At 63.3% G+C, this 14,656-nt stretch overlaps 1 protein-coding gene across 1 annotated transcript in view; it reads left to right on the forward strand.

Annotated features, from left to right (window-relative positions):
* Window positions 1–1,280: 1,280 nt before the first annotated feature.
* Window positions 1,281–14,656, forward strand: part of WNT3A (Wnt family member 3A) — a 40,849-nt gene continuing 27,473 nt past the window's right edge. Inside the window, exon 1 of the mRNA XM_026488565.3 lies at window positions 1,281–1,376. Coding sequence (XP_026344350.1) covers window positions 1,306–1,376 — 71 coding nt within the window. The 5' untranslated portion in view covers window positions 1,281–1,305. The remainder of the gene's footprint in view (window positions 1,377–14,656) is intronic.

The following is a 14,656-nucleotide window of genomic DNA, read 5'->3' on the forward strand; positions in this document are numbered from 1 at the left end:
CAGCACCATTGAGACTGGTCTCCCACCGCATGCAAGACACAGACCCTCTCACCTGTTATCATGTGCCCAGAGGAAGCTGGGGAGAGTTCAGGATTTGGTCTTCCGTTCCCTAGTAAAACTCCCCTGGTGTCCCTCTCACCTACCCCAGAAGGTGCAAGGAGGGCTTCCTGGTGGACTGCCTGGTGGGTACTGGCTAGCTACTCCTTGAGACTTCGAATAAGTCACCTTCCCTCTCTGGTCTGCCCTTCCCCCATCAACTAAACCATAAGGCTTACCTAAGTTGTCAGAAATCCCTTCTGGCTGAAGAGACTAGCAGCGGTGGGCAGACCCCAAGGTTGGAGGTCCCAGAGGGAGGGATGCAGGGCTGCACTGCCCTGGCTGGGAAGTTTCAGGGACTGAGCGTCCTCTTTCCTGGTGGGGTGTGGGGGAGAAAGTGGAGGCGTCAACACCTGCGCTCCAGACAGCCCGTGTCCCAATCCTGACCTTCAGGTAAGGAGCTGCAGCCTGGCCGCCCACCCAGCCACTGTCCCCAGGGCAGGCCGCCTTCACCACCGCCGCTCTCCGCAGCGGAGCCGCGCAGGCAGCTCCGTTCCCAGCGGATCAGCTAGGAGCGGCTCCGGGGACTGGCCTCGGACGAACGGACGCCCCCGGCAAGAAGGTGGAAGAAGAGGACAGCAGTCCTGCCACTATGAGAGCAAGAGACCGAGCGCACGACGAGCAGCAGCAGGAGCGAGAGCCGGACACTGCGTCCCACTGCGAGCGCAGGGCGCGCGGGGTTGCAGACCACCGCGCGGCCCAAGAGTTCCGAGCAGGCGCGGTCCTGGAACTCGGAGGGGGCGCCTGCAGACCACGCTGTCCCGAGTCCCCGCAGGCCGCCCGACCAGCGGCCCATCTGGCACAGCGCGGCCCTTGGAGCTGGCGCATCCCCGCGCACCCCGCGCACCCCGCAGCCACGGGAGGGGCCAGCGCCGCCGCCGCCGCCGCCGCCCGAGCTCCAGGGCCCCGCCCGCCCCCTGCCCGCCCCGCCCCGGCCCTGGCCCCGGCCCCGGCGGGCGCCCCCCGCGGCGCTGCCCCGCCCCCGCCGTCCCGCGCCGCCCCGGGCCCCGGCCCGCCGCCCGGCCGCCGGCCCACCTGGCGCAGCGCCGCCCTCGGAGCCCGCGCACCGGCGCACACCCGCGCACCCCGGGCACCTCGCGGCCGCAGGAGGGCCCAGCGCCGCCGCCCGCCAGCTCCCAGGGCCCGGCCCGCCCCGGCGCCCGTGCTCTCGGGGCGGACTCCCGGCCCTCCGCGCTCTCCCGCCCGGCGATGGCCCTGCTCGGATACTTCTTATTCCTCTACGGCCTGAAGCAGGCGCTGGGCAGCTACCCGATCTGGTGGTGAGTCTTCCTCGCGTTCGCCTTGGTCTTGCTCCGAGCGGCCCCGAGCCGCCGTCCCCTCGGGCAGGGCCCCGCGGTGGCCCGGAGCCCTCTCCCCGCCGCTCCGGCTCCGCGGGCGCGGGCGGGTTGTTTTCCTTGGCGGCCACTTTCGACCTGTTCGGGCCGGGGCTGGGACGCGGCTCTCGGGGCTTCCGGGGACATTGGTGTCCCCGGCCTAGAGGGGCCCCCGGCGTCGTAAGGGGCGCAGAGGCTGGGGAGAGGCGGGAACACGGTTCGCACAGATGGCACCGACAGCCAGGCAGCCTGCAGCCAAAGGAAGCCTGGAGGGCGAGCGAGGGCAGCGCGGGGGAGAGGGAGACGTTCCTTAAGGACCGTGTCTTACACACACGCACACCTTAAAACAAAGTCGATGAGACAAGACCGAACAGCTTGGGGCAGCGCAGTTACATAAAGACAGCGGTTCGCGCCGGGAGTCCCTGCCGCCTCTCGGGCTGACTCCGTGTGTGTGGAGACGGGTGTCCGGAGGGCCCTCCTCGTCAGCCCCCGTCTGGATCGGGAGGGAAAGGGGGCTGCCTTGGAAGAGCGAGAAGGCATCCAGTTTGAAGGCTCTTGAGTGAGGCCCCACGTTTGAGAAGGCGGGGGTGGGGGCTGCATCCTGTGCCCAGGGGAGACACATTTCAGTGAAACCCTCGGAAATCTGACGATGGGAATGCAGATAAACCAAAAGAAGGGTCCCGAGGGTCCGCTGCACATATATGGGGGGGCTGGGGGAAGGGGGGTCAGGGTTGCCCTCCCTCGCGGTATCTAATTTGGCAGAGCCCCCATTGACAAAGGTCACCCAACTCGGGGGCGGGGGAAGGGGGGAAGGAGGTGTGCTGGGTTGCGCTCTGAGAAGCCCAAGATCTGACCAACATAGTTCGGGGGGTGCGGCCAGAAGATCCGGAGTTGGAGAGAAGACTCCCCACACACATGCTTGCGGGCGAACGCGCGCGCGCGTGCACACACACACACACACACACACACACACACACACACACACAGGAACCTTCTCCGACGGCTTGCCTGGAATTATAATAATTACGCCGAGGGGAAGGGGGGGAACCGAGCGAGCCGAAGTACATCTAATCCGATAATAATTTTTCTCTTCGAGATGGTTCAGGAGCAGGGGCGCCCGGGTGGGGACGCGCGTCCAGGCGCAGCCAGGCGGGGCGGGGCGGGAGGGGAGGCCCGGGTGGGTCTAAAGATCTGGGAGAGGCGCTTGGCCGCACTTCGCGGACCCTGGCGGCCCGCACCAGCGTGCGCCGCACCTGCAGCGCCCTGTCGGCTTGGAGCGTGGGCTGGGGCGGCAGTGTCTGCCGCCGTGGGGACACTGACGCCCGCCCCGCCACCCGTGGGGAGCCGGGGGGGGCACGTCCGACAAAGCCCCGCGGCCGCCCGCTCCCGCGCAGACTTCTAATTAGAACCCGCCGCCGCCGCGCTCCTGGGCGCAGGAGGAAGCGCCCTTCGCCCCCGCGGTGCTCCCAAAAGGAAGGGCCCTGCCACCAGCCTTCTGCTACCCCACACCTTGGGATCTGTGTCCTGTTGGCCCTGAGGCTCCCTCGCCTTGACCTCCCCCCTCACCACACACACACAGGTATGCCCCCCCTTTGCATCTGGACCGCATGTGTTCCGTCTGAATGGACCCGCACATGCTCTGACGCAACCCTGCATTTTCCAGGTCCGTGGGGAGGGGCCCTTCCGCTCAGCAATCCACCCAAGCAAGAGTCTAGAGCAGCCCTTTAGCCCCAGAGAGAAGGGGTGCCATGGAACCCCCAGTCAGTGATTCTGTTTCCTGAGGAGAAGCGTCTCTGGCAGAACAACCTTAGGGCTCTCTGGGGACGGCGGGTTTGCCCTCCTGTGTGCCCGCAGACCCGCTGCACAGGGAAAGGAGCCATATCCCCATGGTGCACACAGGCAGAGTAGAGAGGAGGGCTCACAGAGAAAGACTCCGGGTTTCATGGCTGGGGAAAGCCTTTCCACCTTCACGCCCTACCTGGCGGAGCTTCCCACTGGTGGCTCCTCCTTTCCCTGCCCTCCCTACCCCCAGTGGGGCTGAGGGACCCTCTCTTTATAACTTCTCACCTTCATGCCCAGCCTCCCTAATTGGTTGTTCTGTTTCATCCTCCCTCCCCCAGATGAAGTTGCTGCCCCCCCTTCTCCCCACACCTTGCATATAAAAGTGAAAGTAACGGGGGCTTTCTCACCTGCAGGAAGGACGGAAAGATGAGGAAACAGCCCAAATCGGGAGTAATTAGGCTTTTGAAGTTGGTGTGGCTCCCGGTGGGAGGGTGGAGGGAGAGGAGGAGCTGGTGCTGCTGGCAGCAGCCCGGCGGGAATTCCAAGGGCCACCCGCTCCCCCGTGCCTGCGGAAACGTCCCCGGGGTGCCAGGGCAGGTCTCAGCCTAGCCTCAGAGAGGCACACACACACACAGTCCCAAGACCCAAATGTTGAGAGTGTTCCTTGTGGGCTCCTCCTGTGGCGGACAGGACAACGGGGTCCCCAAGAAGGGACCGGAGAGGCTAAAGATATGTGTGCTGCAGGTCCCTCCCCTGTCCACTGGGAATTCAAGGATGCAGGAGGGCCCCTGTGAACACAGAATGGCAGCAGGGTCAAGGGGACACACCGAACACTGGAAACAGAACCCAGTAGGCTCCAGCGTTCCGTGGCACACTCTGGGCCCCCTCCTCCTGTGTCTGAGTCTGGGCTGAGGGCATCTGGTAACCCCCTGGGCCTTGCCTGGGCCTTGCAGGCCAGCCTGGCTTCAGTCCTACTCCCCCAGCAGGAGGCCAGGCCCCGCGCTCCCCCCACCAGGCTGCTCGGCTCCATTCCCGCCTTTTCCCGCCTGTTCTGGCCAGCCTGCCCCCTGCCATCCGCCCCACACCCTCACTGTGCTGGAGTTACAGCCCCAGTGGCCGGCAGCTGCCTGGCCCCTCACCAGTGGCAGCCAGACCCCAGGGTCCCCAGCACAGAGGCTGTGCTCTGGCACAGTCGTTACCTGGGCTGGCCCACAACATACCCCTGTGAGGCCACCCCTAGGTCAGATCCACAGTCTGGGCTGTGCTCCCAGTGCAGTGCTCCCCAGCCACCACCCTGCACGAAATATTGCTGGCAACAGACTCCCAACTAAGAGCCAGTGTCTGGCCCCTAGGCCCTGCTTGCCCCCAAGAAGGCCAGCTCATCCCCAAGTGCCCCCACCTTCCAGAGCCTCCTCTCTGCGTGGCCCTACCCCATGCCACCCCTCCAGCCCCCACATGGGTCCCCTCCATGTGCCCACTGTTTGTGGGGTGCAGGCGCACCTTGAGTTCAGAGGGGGTGGCCAGCCAGGAGCATTCTGGGGGGGTTCCCTTGTGGCCCCAGCCCCAAGGGGACAAGGAGGAGGGGAGAGCTGCTGGGGTGAGGGTTACCTGTGTCAGGTGACTCTGACCTGAGAGCTGAGCTTCTCAGAGAGCAGGGCCCACGCACAGGACTTCCCTCCTGAGCTGTCTGCACCCCTGCACCCCTCCCCAGGGCGGCCCTGCCCCTCACTGCTCTAATCTCTCTGCTCCCTCTGCCTGCCTGTCTGTGTCTGCCTCTGTCTGTCTCTCTGTTCCTCGGTCTCTCCATTCCTCTGTGTCTCTCTGTCTCTCTCTGCAGCCTGGAGGCTGGTGAGAACAGTTAGCTAGGCCATAAGACCAAAGGATTCCGGACAGTAGGTGGACCCCTCTAATCTCGGGGTACTAGGATCAGCGTCCCCCCACAGAGCCACCAATGACCACCCTTGTATCAAGGACATGGTCAGAAACCTGTTTTACAGAACCACCAGGCAGGCACCCTTCATGTCCGTCCCTGCAGAGCACAACGCACGTGCCTCCCGCCTCCAACTCCCCCTGACCTGGCTGCCCACACACTCAAGACTGTCTCCCAGGCCTGGGTATCCCTGCATCTCAGTGGGCTCGCTCTTTTATAAGATGATTTTCTGCTGCATTTGCATAAACCTGCTAGAACCCTTTGTGGCGGGGGTGGAGGGGGAGGACAGGGCGAGTAACACAATCAGGGAGGAAATGGTCTTCGTTAGCCAAGAGCTGTAAAGCCACACTTGCCACGAAGTGTCCTGCATGCAGATCTCCAGCCTGCAGGGTGGGAGGGCCCCTGTCCCCCAGGGGCCCTGCCATCCTCCCAGCACAGGAATGCAGGGCCTGGAGACCCCACTGTCGATGAAAGTACCCATCACAGTGGAAGTGGTCCCCAGGCCAGAGCCACCCTGGGACAGTTGTCCATGAAGAAATGGGAACAGAAGCTGAAGACGGGATGCTTGGGGATGACATGGTATTATGTACATTTTTCATGCAACATCTTTACGTACTTTGTAGTAATGGATTGGAAATTTAAAAACCCCAAAACCCAAGTTGTTAGGTCAAAAAGCACCTTCACATCAGCCAGCAAGCCTGAGTGGGGTCTCTCCCCCGTGGACCACCATCCCTCCACGCACGGCCACCCGGCCCTGGCCCCATGGAGAGTTTGCATCTGCCCCTTCTAAGCCTAGCTGAAGGATCGAGAAGCCTCAGGAGGGGTGGCTGCCTGAGGATGACAGGCATGCCTGTACGGTGCCAAGAGGTGGTGAGCTGCCCGTCATGCGGGGAGGGAGCAGAGGCCCAAGAAGGCACAGCCTGCAGAGGCCCAGTGCCCTGACCCTACCTTTGCAGAGCCAGCAGGAGGGCAATGCCTGAATCCCCAGCTGTGAAATCCCACCAGGGTTTGGTCCTTCCCCTTCTCTACCCTTCAGCTCTGCAACTGCTCAGCAAGACCCTGTCGACCCAGCGAATGAATGAATGATCGAATGAATGATGGAGTCTCTCCTATGAAACACAGAAAGCTATCGAGTGGGCTCTGCCTGGGTCGGGAGGACACAGCTGAGCGTCCCCGCACCCCCTGGCTGAGTTCCCAGCTCTGGGGCCAGGTCCCCATGACACACTGGGCAGCGCTGCCTCAGTCTCCCTCCCGGCCTCCCCAGGTGACACCCTGGAGGTGTCTCGTGCTTCGGTGCTTCCACATTCCTTCCCCGACAAAACGTGCCGCTGCCGCCCAGGGAAGCGGGCAAATGCATGGCCGCGGGCACGGGAGCCTCTGCCCGCCTGCCAGGACTTGCTCAAAGTATGTGTCAGTAATCCCGGCTCAGCCGGCGGGGCAGCGGGGGTGCTGGGGGGGCTGCAGGCAGGGAGAGGTGGCCCGACACGACCAGGGTCCTGCAGTCCCTCAACCATGCGCCCTCCCAGTGCCCCGAGTGCACCAGCTCCCGGGAGGGATCTTCCAGGCAGCAGGGGGCAGGAGCGTGGAGACCCCGGGCCCTCTCAGTGGACCCCACTGCATGGAGGGTGGAGAGAGAAAGCAGCCCCGGGGGGACCCAGCAGGTCAGCACCCTTGGTGGAGCCCTCGGCCCCATGTGGCTCCCAGATAGCCAGCTCCATCCAGAGAGGACAGAGCCCGCCCATCTTGCTAGGCAGCCCTCAGCCCCCAGGGCCACTGACCAGCCCCACACTCAGGGCTCTGGTCTGGGGACAGGAATCCGTGTCTCCATGAGACCTCATACATTGTCTCCACGGGGCAGACTGATGGGACCATCCCAGGCCCCCCAGGGTGAACGTGGGCCCCGACCTCCCTACTCCCCTGGGCCCTGCGTGGACCTCTATGCCTGCTCTGTGTCCTCAAAGGACAAGATGGGGTCTTGCCCTGTGGGAGCGGCACCTCATGGCCTAGAAGTGAAATGACACGCAGAAAGAGGTGGCAAGCTTCTGAGGCCTAGAGAAGGTGGCTAGCAGGGCTGGGGGCACAGAGCCTTTCCTGGAGAAGTGGCCCCAGGGGACACCAAGGTGCAGATGGCCCCGCCAGCCACGGCTCAGCTCCACTTAGGGAGCCTCGGGTAGAATGTGGTCCCCCCACCTCCCTGGAGAGCTGGGGAGACTGAAGCCAGGAGGGGAAGCAAATGAACCACGGAGCTGGGGCCTGTGTCCTACCCCTGCCCGCCAAGGCCCCGCCCACAGAGCCCCTCTCTCCGTGAGAACTGCCTGAAGTCGCCACTTGTCCAGGGGACATACACGGCCTCAGGCGAGGGCAGAGTGATGCTGAGAGTTGCTGCCGAAGGAAACAGAACCAGGTCCAAAGACACCTAGGAGCCGGCCACCCCATTGAGACTGCAGGGAACAGTACACAGGTGTCTCCTCTGTCTGCGGACCTGTGCCCAGAGGAGCCAAGGGAGATGGATGACACCCCCCCCCCCCCGCCACACAACCACAGCGAAACCCCGGCGGGGGACGGCCACCAGCCCAGACTGGGTCCTGGGCACCTCCTTCTCCTGCGTGTTCCAGCCAGCGCCTCTGCTCCACCCTGAGCAAGATGGCCTGGCAAGGTGCCCAGCTGTCCGACAGCACTGCCCTCCACGGGAGGGAGAAAACCATTACCACCGGTGGGCGGCGGGTGTGGCTCACGTGGCCCCAGTCACAGGCTGGGACTGGAGTCGAGGGGTCACTCTCCAGACTGCATGCGCGTGCTCCAGGTGGAAGGTGATGCCCCCCCACTTCCCGAGAAACAGTAGTGTTCGCGGGAACCTGGAAGATGGGCCAAGCCCGCCGTCTTCTCACGACTCGCGTCACCCACACATTCACCCACAGAGGTGCTGTGTCCTGCTTGCACTTTGCCTCTCCGCCACATGTGGTCTGCGTGTCGGGAGGCCCGGGGAGGCCACCACCTGATCCTGGACGTCGGCCCTTCTGCTGTGTGGACGGCCCTGCAGAGGGAGAGCCCTTCCAGGGCTCAGGCTCAGAGGGAGAAAGGGTGCCATGTCTGGGGGGTGGGTGCATTCAGTGTGGGACGCTCTGGTTTTGAGGGGCCTTCAGGTATCGGGCGAGAAGTCCAGCCGGGCAGCCAGGTGCTGGCGGACAGTGCGGGTGTGGGCGCCTTCTGGGACGGCACCCTGCTCTACGGGGAAGTGCAGTGAATTCCTCATGGGCTGAATCACAGCGCCAGGTGCAGGGTAAAGGAAGTGGGTGCAGCAAGGGTGGGGCAACCTCTGCTCCCCTAGACCCGCAGGACCACCGCGCTAGGGGACTACGGCACCCCCCTACTGCCCAGCTTTCCCTGGAGCCATCACGAAGGGTTGGGACCTCACCGTGACCCAGACAGCGGGACAACGGACTACAAGCTCCAGTCCCACATCCCCTGGACACCACCACCCCCAAAGGGAGCGCCCTAAGTCAGGCGCCGCCCGTCCCTGTCTGGAGCATTGCACACCTGCAGAGCCTGTGAGGCTGAGGGGGCGAGTGGGGGATTAACCCGAAGCTCAGTGTAGGCTCCTGAGGGTTTGTGAGGCCTGGTCCATGCTGGGAACCCTCCCGTGGCCCCCCTCACGGTACAGGGCAGGACCCCGAGGTCACCTCCGTGGGGCCTGGGAGCGGGCAGCCCCGTGCAGCATCACCCTTCTGGCCACCTCCAGAGAGATACCTGGGGTGTGAGCGAGGGAAACTGGGGCACAGAGGGCCCTGACGCAGCCAGCCAGGGGTACGCACAGGCGCCACTCACGTTGACCCTCGATGACTGGTCAGCAACGTACATGGAACTACACAGGGCCCAGGAGACTCGTGGTGCTGGCCACGTGAGTTCTGTCTGTAGATGTGACACATCGCGCACTCATCGCAGACTGACGCTCACTCCCCTCACTCGTGTGTGGGAGACCCCCCCCCCACGGTGACTGTGTTGGGAGGGGCCCCCACAACGGGAGCGGTGTCCCCATAAGAAGCACAAGAGACCAGGGCTCTCTCTGACACTGATGTGTGAGCCGGCAAGGGGGTCCTCACTGGACCCCAGATCTGCCACACCTTGGTCCTGGACGTCGAGCCTCCAGATCAGGGAGAAGTAAGTGCCCCCGGTCTGTGGAGACTCTTGTCCCTAGACGCTATTTGTCTGCATGATACTGAATACATCTCAAGGGCATCCGAGTGTATGGAGAAGGGGGCAATTGGGAGGCCGTCCTGCTGTATGAACACGGGGCCAGGTGTCTTCACCTGAGCCAAGATTCCTGGTCCAGGAGGTGTCAGGGCACCGTCCACAAGGTCGTGTGGGTCAGAGGGACTCGGGTAACTGCCCAGCTGAGCCCACGGCCACCCAGGTGACGTGACAAGACAGGTGGGGCCGGTGGGAGGCTGGCAGTGGCTAATGGTAGGCAGAGGCAGGAGGGACGGCAGGAGCCTGGAAGGGAGAAGTAACCAGCCTGCACAAGGGACAGGCAGCAGACAGGGGAGGGGTGGTACAGGGGCAGGGGAGGGGTGGCATGGGGGCACAAGAGGAGGGGTGGCTTGGGAGCAAGGAGGAGGACAGGAGGGAAGCACAAAGGCCAAGGCGGCCAGGCAATGAGGGTGCTGTGGCTTGACCGTGGAACTACACAGGGAGGTGCTGTCCCCTGGGTCTAAGCAGGCTGGAGGGCAAGGAGCACACGGTATGCCCGTCTCTGCTCCTTAACAAGGGGCCAGACTTGAAGGCTTCCAAGGGCTCACACTCACACCTGTTAGCTCACGCCCAACAGGTGCCAAGTCTGGCTGGCTCATGTGGGGCCCCCACTTGGGTCTCAAGAGGCCGGCTCCAGGTGTTAGCCAGTTTGGGGTAACAGTGTCCTCCAACCTCGCCCACTCTCAGACTTGGTTGTTGCACTGGGGGGGACCTGGTCCCCACGAGCTTGAGGCTGCCACGGGGTGGTTCTCAGCTCCTTGGGGAGCTCTGTGGTCCAGGGATGCAGCCCCCCCATTACAGGGCCAGCAGCTGCTCTGGATGCCCATGTCTCTGACTCTGCTCCCAGCCAGAGGCTGTGCTTGAAAAGCCCGTGGTGAGAGGGCAATAGGCGTTGGCAACCTGACTGACATCTGCAACACTGTAAGCAAGCATGGCCTGTCATCCCGACATGGTCCCGGCAGTGGGGCCAGAGTCTGGGCCTGGCGGGGCTGCCGCCTTCCCAGGGTTCAGAGCCGTGTGTCCCCTCCTGCAAGCCCCTGAGCATCCTCGGCGCTGCGGGGTGGCCCCCCAGCGCGGGGAGACGCCCTCGTTGTTTGCACCCACCGCGCACAGCAGCCAAGCACAGGCCACATAGGGCGGCAGCCGCGTTCTGGTCTGTGAGCTGGTGTCACCGGCAGGAAGCTGATGACGCTCATCTCAGGTGGCAGGTGGGACGTGGATTAGCCCCAGTGTGGGCTCACCAGTATGTGCTTCACTGCAGCTCTGCGTCAGTCCTGTTGCCGTACCTGTTTCTTCCTCTCTGCTGGGTTGGCAGGAGCTCAGAGAGCTGCATGCCCCTGTCCCACCTGCATCCCCAGCACACACACATCTTAGGGTGGAGAGACCACCCTGGTGCCTTGCTATAGGCTGTGGACTGTCTCTCCGGGGATGTTCTTCCTTCCCGGACATGACCCAGGAGCCCAGCGAGCCCCCGGTGCTGTTGACTTTACGAGCTCGGAGAACCTGGGGAGACCTAGGGCACAGGGATCATGGTGCGCCTCTCCTATGCAGTGCCTCCAGTCCCTGGGAGACCCTTGGACAGGCCAGTGCATCACCATTCCCCAGAGGTGGCCACGGGCCCCTTGCAGCCCCTGTTCCGCTTGGAGCTTCTCCCCACCCTCCTGTCCTGCCCCTGGCCTCACCCCGAGCGCCCCACTTCCTCCCAGAAGGGTGTGGGAGGTGGGAGTTACAGACTGTGGTTTTCCCAGTGCTGACGGATCGGGATATCTACCTTCTCTTTAAGAATTTGGGTCCTGGGGGTGTGGGGGAATGGTGCACGTCCCCCTTGGATTTTTCCCCAGCTTGACTGAGATATAGCAGACACCTAACATTGGAGAGGTTAAGGTGTACGTCGTGATGATTTGGTATGTGTGTATATTACGAAATGATACCACGTAAGGTTACTGAGCATCACCTGAACTTCTAATGTTATTTTTTTTTAATGGCTCCATTTTGCCTTCGAGGCCAAGCCAAATCCGGTGTCCCAAAGAGCCCCTTTGACCCTCTGCTGGCCCTCTCCCCTGCAGGACCGGAAGCGTCCAGCTCTCCACCCCCTCAGGCAGGGTTGGCAGCACCCAGGCCCCCTTGGCCACCTGGTTCTGGACACAGGAACCTCTGCGGAACCAATTCAAGGGGGACCGGGCGTCAGGTCCAGAGTGGGTGTGAGAAGAACCCAGCCCGGGCTGGTGAAGGCTAGGACAGTGGGAGCAGCATCAGGGCTGGCACCCTGGCCTCACTCCCTGGCTCTGGGAGGTGGCGAGCCGGGGCCTGCCCAGGAGGAGGGCTGGCCAGGTGGAGGTGCTGGGGGTGGGGCGGGCAGGAGCTGACTCAGCACCCCGGAGCCAGGCCGCTGCCAGAAGCGGGAGCTTGGAAGTCCCCGCTCTGCTTTCCCTGGAGGATGGCCTGGGAGGCGGGAAGGAGGCCTGACGGCAGGGAGCAGGACAGGGCTGCTCTTCCTGCTCTGACCTGGGAGGTGAGGGGCCTCAGGAGGCAGGCTCTGTGCTCTCTGCTGCAGGTGCGGGGCTCTGGGGTGCACCTTGCCCCCCTCCCAGCCCCCATCCAGAATGAGTCCTGGCTCTGGCATTTGGCCAAGGAGCCAGCACCTCAGGCCTGACGAAGTTTGTCTAAACTAAGTGGTGCCTTTCTTTTCCACTCCTTCTGAGTCTCCAGTAAACAAGCACATTCAACCAAGAGAGAAATAACCGAGTGCGTGGATTTCCTTCTGGGTGGACTGTCTGCCCCTCTTGGACTGGAGCGAGGCTGAGACAACAGAAGAGATGCTGGAGGGAGCCCCCCAGGAGCCAGACCCCCTGGGAAGCATTCTGCCACCAGAGCCATGACGGGAAACGATCCCCCCCCACCTCCCAAACGCTCCATCCCGAGCACGTCCTGCAGTCAGACCAGATGCAGGGTCTGGACAGGAACATCTGTGTGCCCACGACTCCTCTGCCTGGTTACCCCACAGCAGAGCACCCCCTCCAGCCACCCATCTGTTCATCTCCCAGGTTTATGCCTCTGAGCACTCGGCCAGCTCATCAGTAAAGAGAGCTCCACACTTGTTTGAAATCACATCCCGTGTGATCCAAGTAACAGTGAGGCATCCTGGCTCTCAGAGTGGAGGAGCTGCCAGGGAAGCCCCACCTGCAGTGACCAGCTCGTCCAGCTCGGAGTCCTGCACAAACTGGGACAGCTGGTCCCCAGCCTCGCCCCACCAGCTGGCCTCCAAGGCACCTCTCCTGGGGCTCCTGGATGCTTGGAGGTGCATAGATTGAGAACCATCGGCCTGGGCCCCATGGTCACCTCCCGGGCCTGGTGTGGCCTCCAGGACTGCCCATAGCAGCCCTATCTCGGTCGGAGGCAGAAAGGAGCCTGGCAAGTGACCGGCCAGGCCACCCAGAGGGAGGCAGGGCTGGACTCCTGTATGGGAAGGCCGTAGAAGCTACAGAAGCATCCTGAACCAGAGTCCACCCACCCCGCCCCAGCACCTGCCCTGTGTCCTTCCCAGCTGCGTCCTCACAAAGCCGCCTGGCTACTTGGTCCTCAGGGACCGTCTCCCTGGGTCCCTCCACTCATTAGAGGGGGTGTCATCCCAACCCCTCCTGCTGCCAGTTCCAGGTCACAGCTGGTCATGCAGAGTGGGGTGGGGGCACGCGGCCTGGGACAGTGTGTGTTCCCAGAGCACTTGGTGAGGAGCCCTCAGCATTGCTTCCTGCTGGGCGGATGTCAGAGGTGGGGATACCAGGGTTCACTTCCAGAGTTACCTCACGGTGGAGGCAGACACCTGACATTAGCCTGGTGCGGGCAGAGCCATCCACACACGGCCTGTGCATTGACTCAGGCTGTGGTCCCTGGTGCGGTGACGGGGCAGCTTGCTGGGTGGGTGGGTTGGACTTGGCAGGTGCGCGCTGGACAGGCAGCACAGGTGAGGATGTTCTGAAGGAGAATGGGGCTGGGGGCGTTTGCCCTGTGTGTACAGGTTCTCTGTGGGAGCTCCAGCCGGGGTCACAGTGGGTCACACAGAGTAGATGCAGCCTGTCTCTCCCCACATCACTCCGCTGCCTCCCCCATCCTCTCTGTCCCCTCCCTGTGCTCTAGCCCAGCCAGGCCCATCTTCTCAGCCTGGATGCCTCACTTCCACCCACTGGCCCCCGAGGTCAGAGAACCCTGATGTTGGCCTGCACACCACCTTTCAGCCCACGTGTAGCCCACATGCCCAGCTTCCCTCCCATCCCGCCACCCACCTGCTCAGCTGGTCCACTGGGAAGCGCGGGGGTCCCCGTGGGGGCAGCTCCTGTGGTCTCCACTCAGAGCGTCCCTGTAGGCCAGGGCAGGAGAGCAAGGCCCAGACCACAGAACACTTTCTAGGTAGGTGAGGCAGAGGGCTGGAAACCGCAGGCTCACGGGACTGTGGGGGCAGGTGTGGAGGAAATGTGGGGAAAGTCAGGTCTAGCCCAGCACCTGGCACTCAGCAGGGTCTGCAAGTAGAGAAGGAACCAGCGAGGGAACAACCCCATCAGAGATGAGCCAGCCCCACCATCACAGGCCATCCTGGGGACACACACTTACTTGGGAGTGGGAAGGCCTGCGGTATCTGACACAAGGTCCTGTCTGGTTTGTGCAGCTTGTCAAGGCACTGGGGTAAGGACAGACGGGACCCCTGCGGACTGAGCCGAGGAAGGGGGGTCAGATATTGGGGCGTGAACGTGGGAGAGACGCAGGATGCCAGGAGCGTGGTCTAAAAGTGTGGGCGATCAGGAACGCGGGCCCACAGCCCACGGACGGAGGCTTGACTCGGGCGCCTGGCTGCAAGGTGCTGTGCTCCTGGGGAGAGAGAGGCTTTAATTCTTAAGAAGTTCTTGAGCAGGGGGAGAGGAAGGCGAGGAGACGGTGGACGTGGTGGCATGCCCAGGAATGTGGGGAAACACACGCTGTTGGGGGGTTTGGCCAGGGGAGCATGGGCGGAGGTGGGAAAACTGCCCACTTCCCAGCTGGCTTCCTAAGTAAGGCAGAGCTGCTGCAGAGGGAAGGCCAGGAGGGGGACCCACACAGGGGCAGGGGGCTGCACGGGAACCGGGGGGACAAAGCCTGTGTCGGTGGAGAGACCGCTGGAGGAGGAGGAAGGTGTAGTGAGGCTGGGCGGTGGTGCAGGGCCTGCAGTGTGTGCGGGGAGAGCAGACTGAGCCAGATTTTAGCAGGACAGGCTTGAGGAAGCTCCAGGTGCTGGAGG

This window comes from Ursus arctos, unplaced genomic scaffold (genome assembly GCF_023065955.2).
Source record: "Ursus arctos isolate Adak ecotype North America unplaced genomic scaffold, UrsArc2.0 scaffold_5, whole genome shotgun sequence".
NCBI classification, from domain to species: Eukaryota; Metazoa; Chordata; class Mammalia; order Carnivora; family Ursidae; genus Ursus; species Ursus arctos.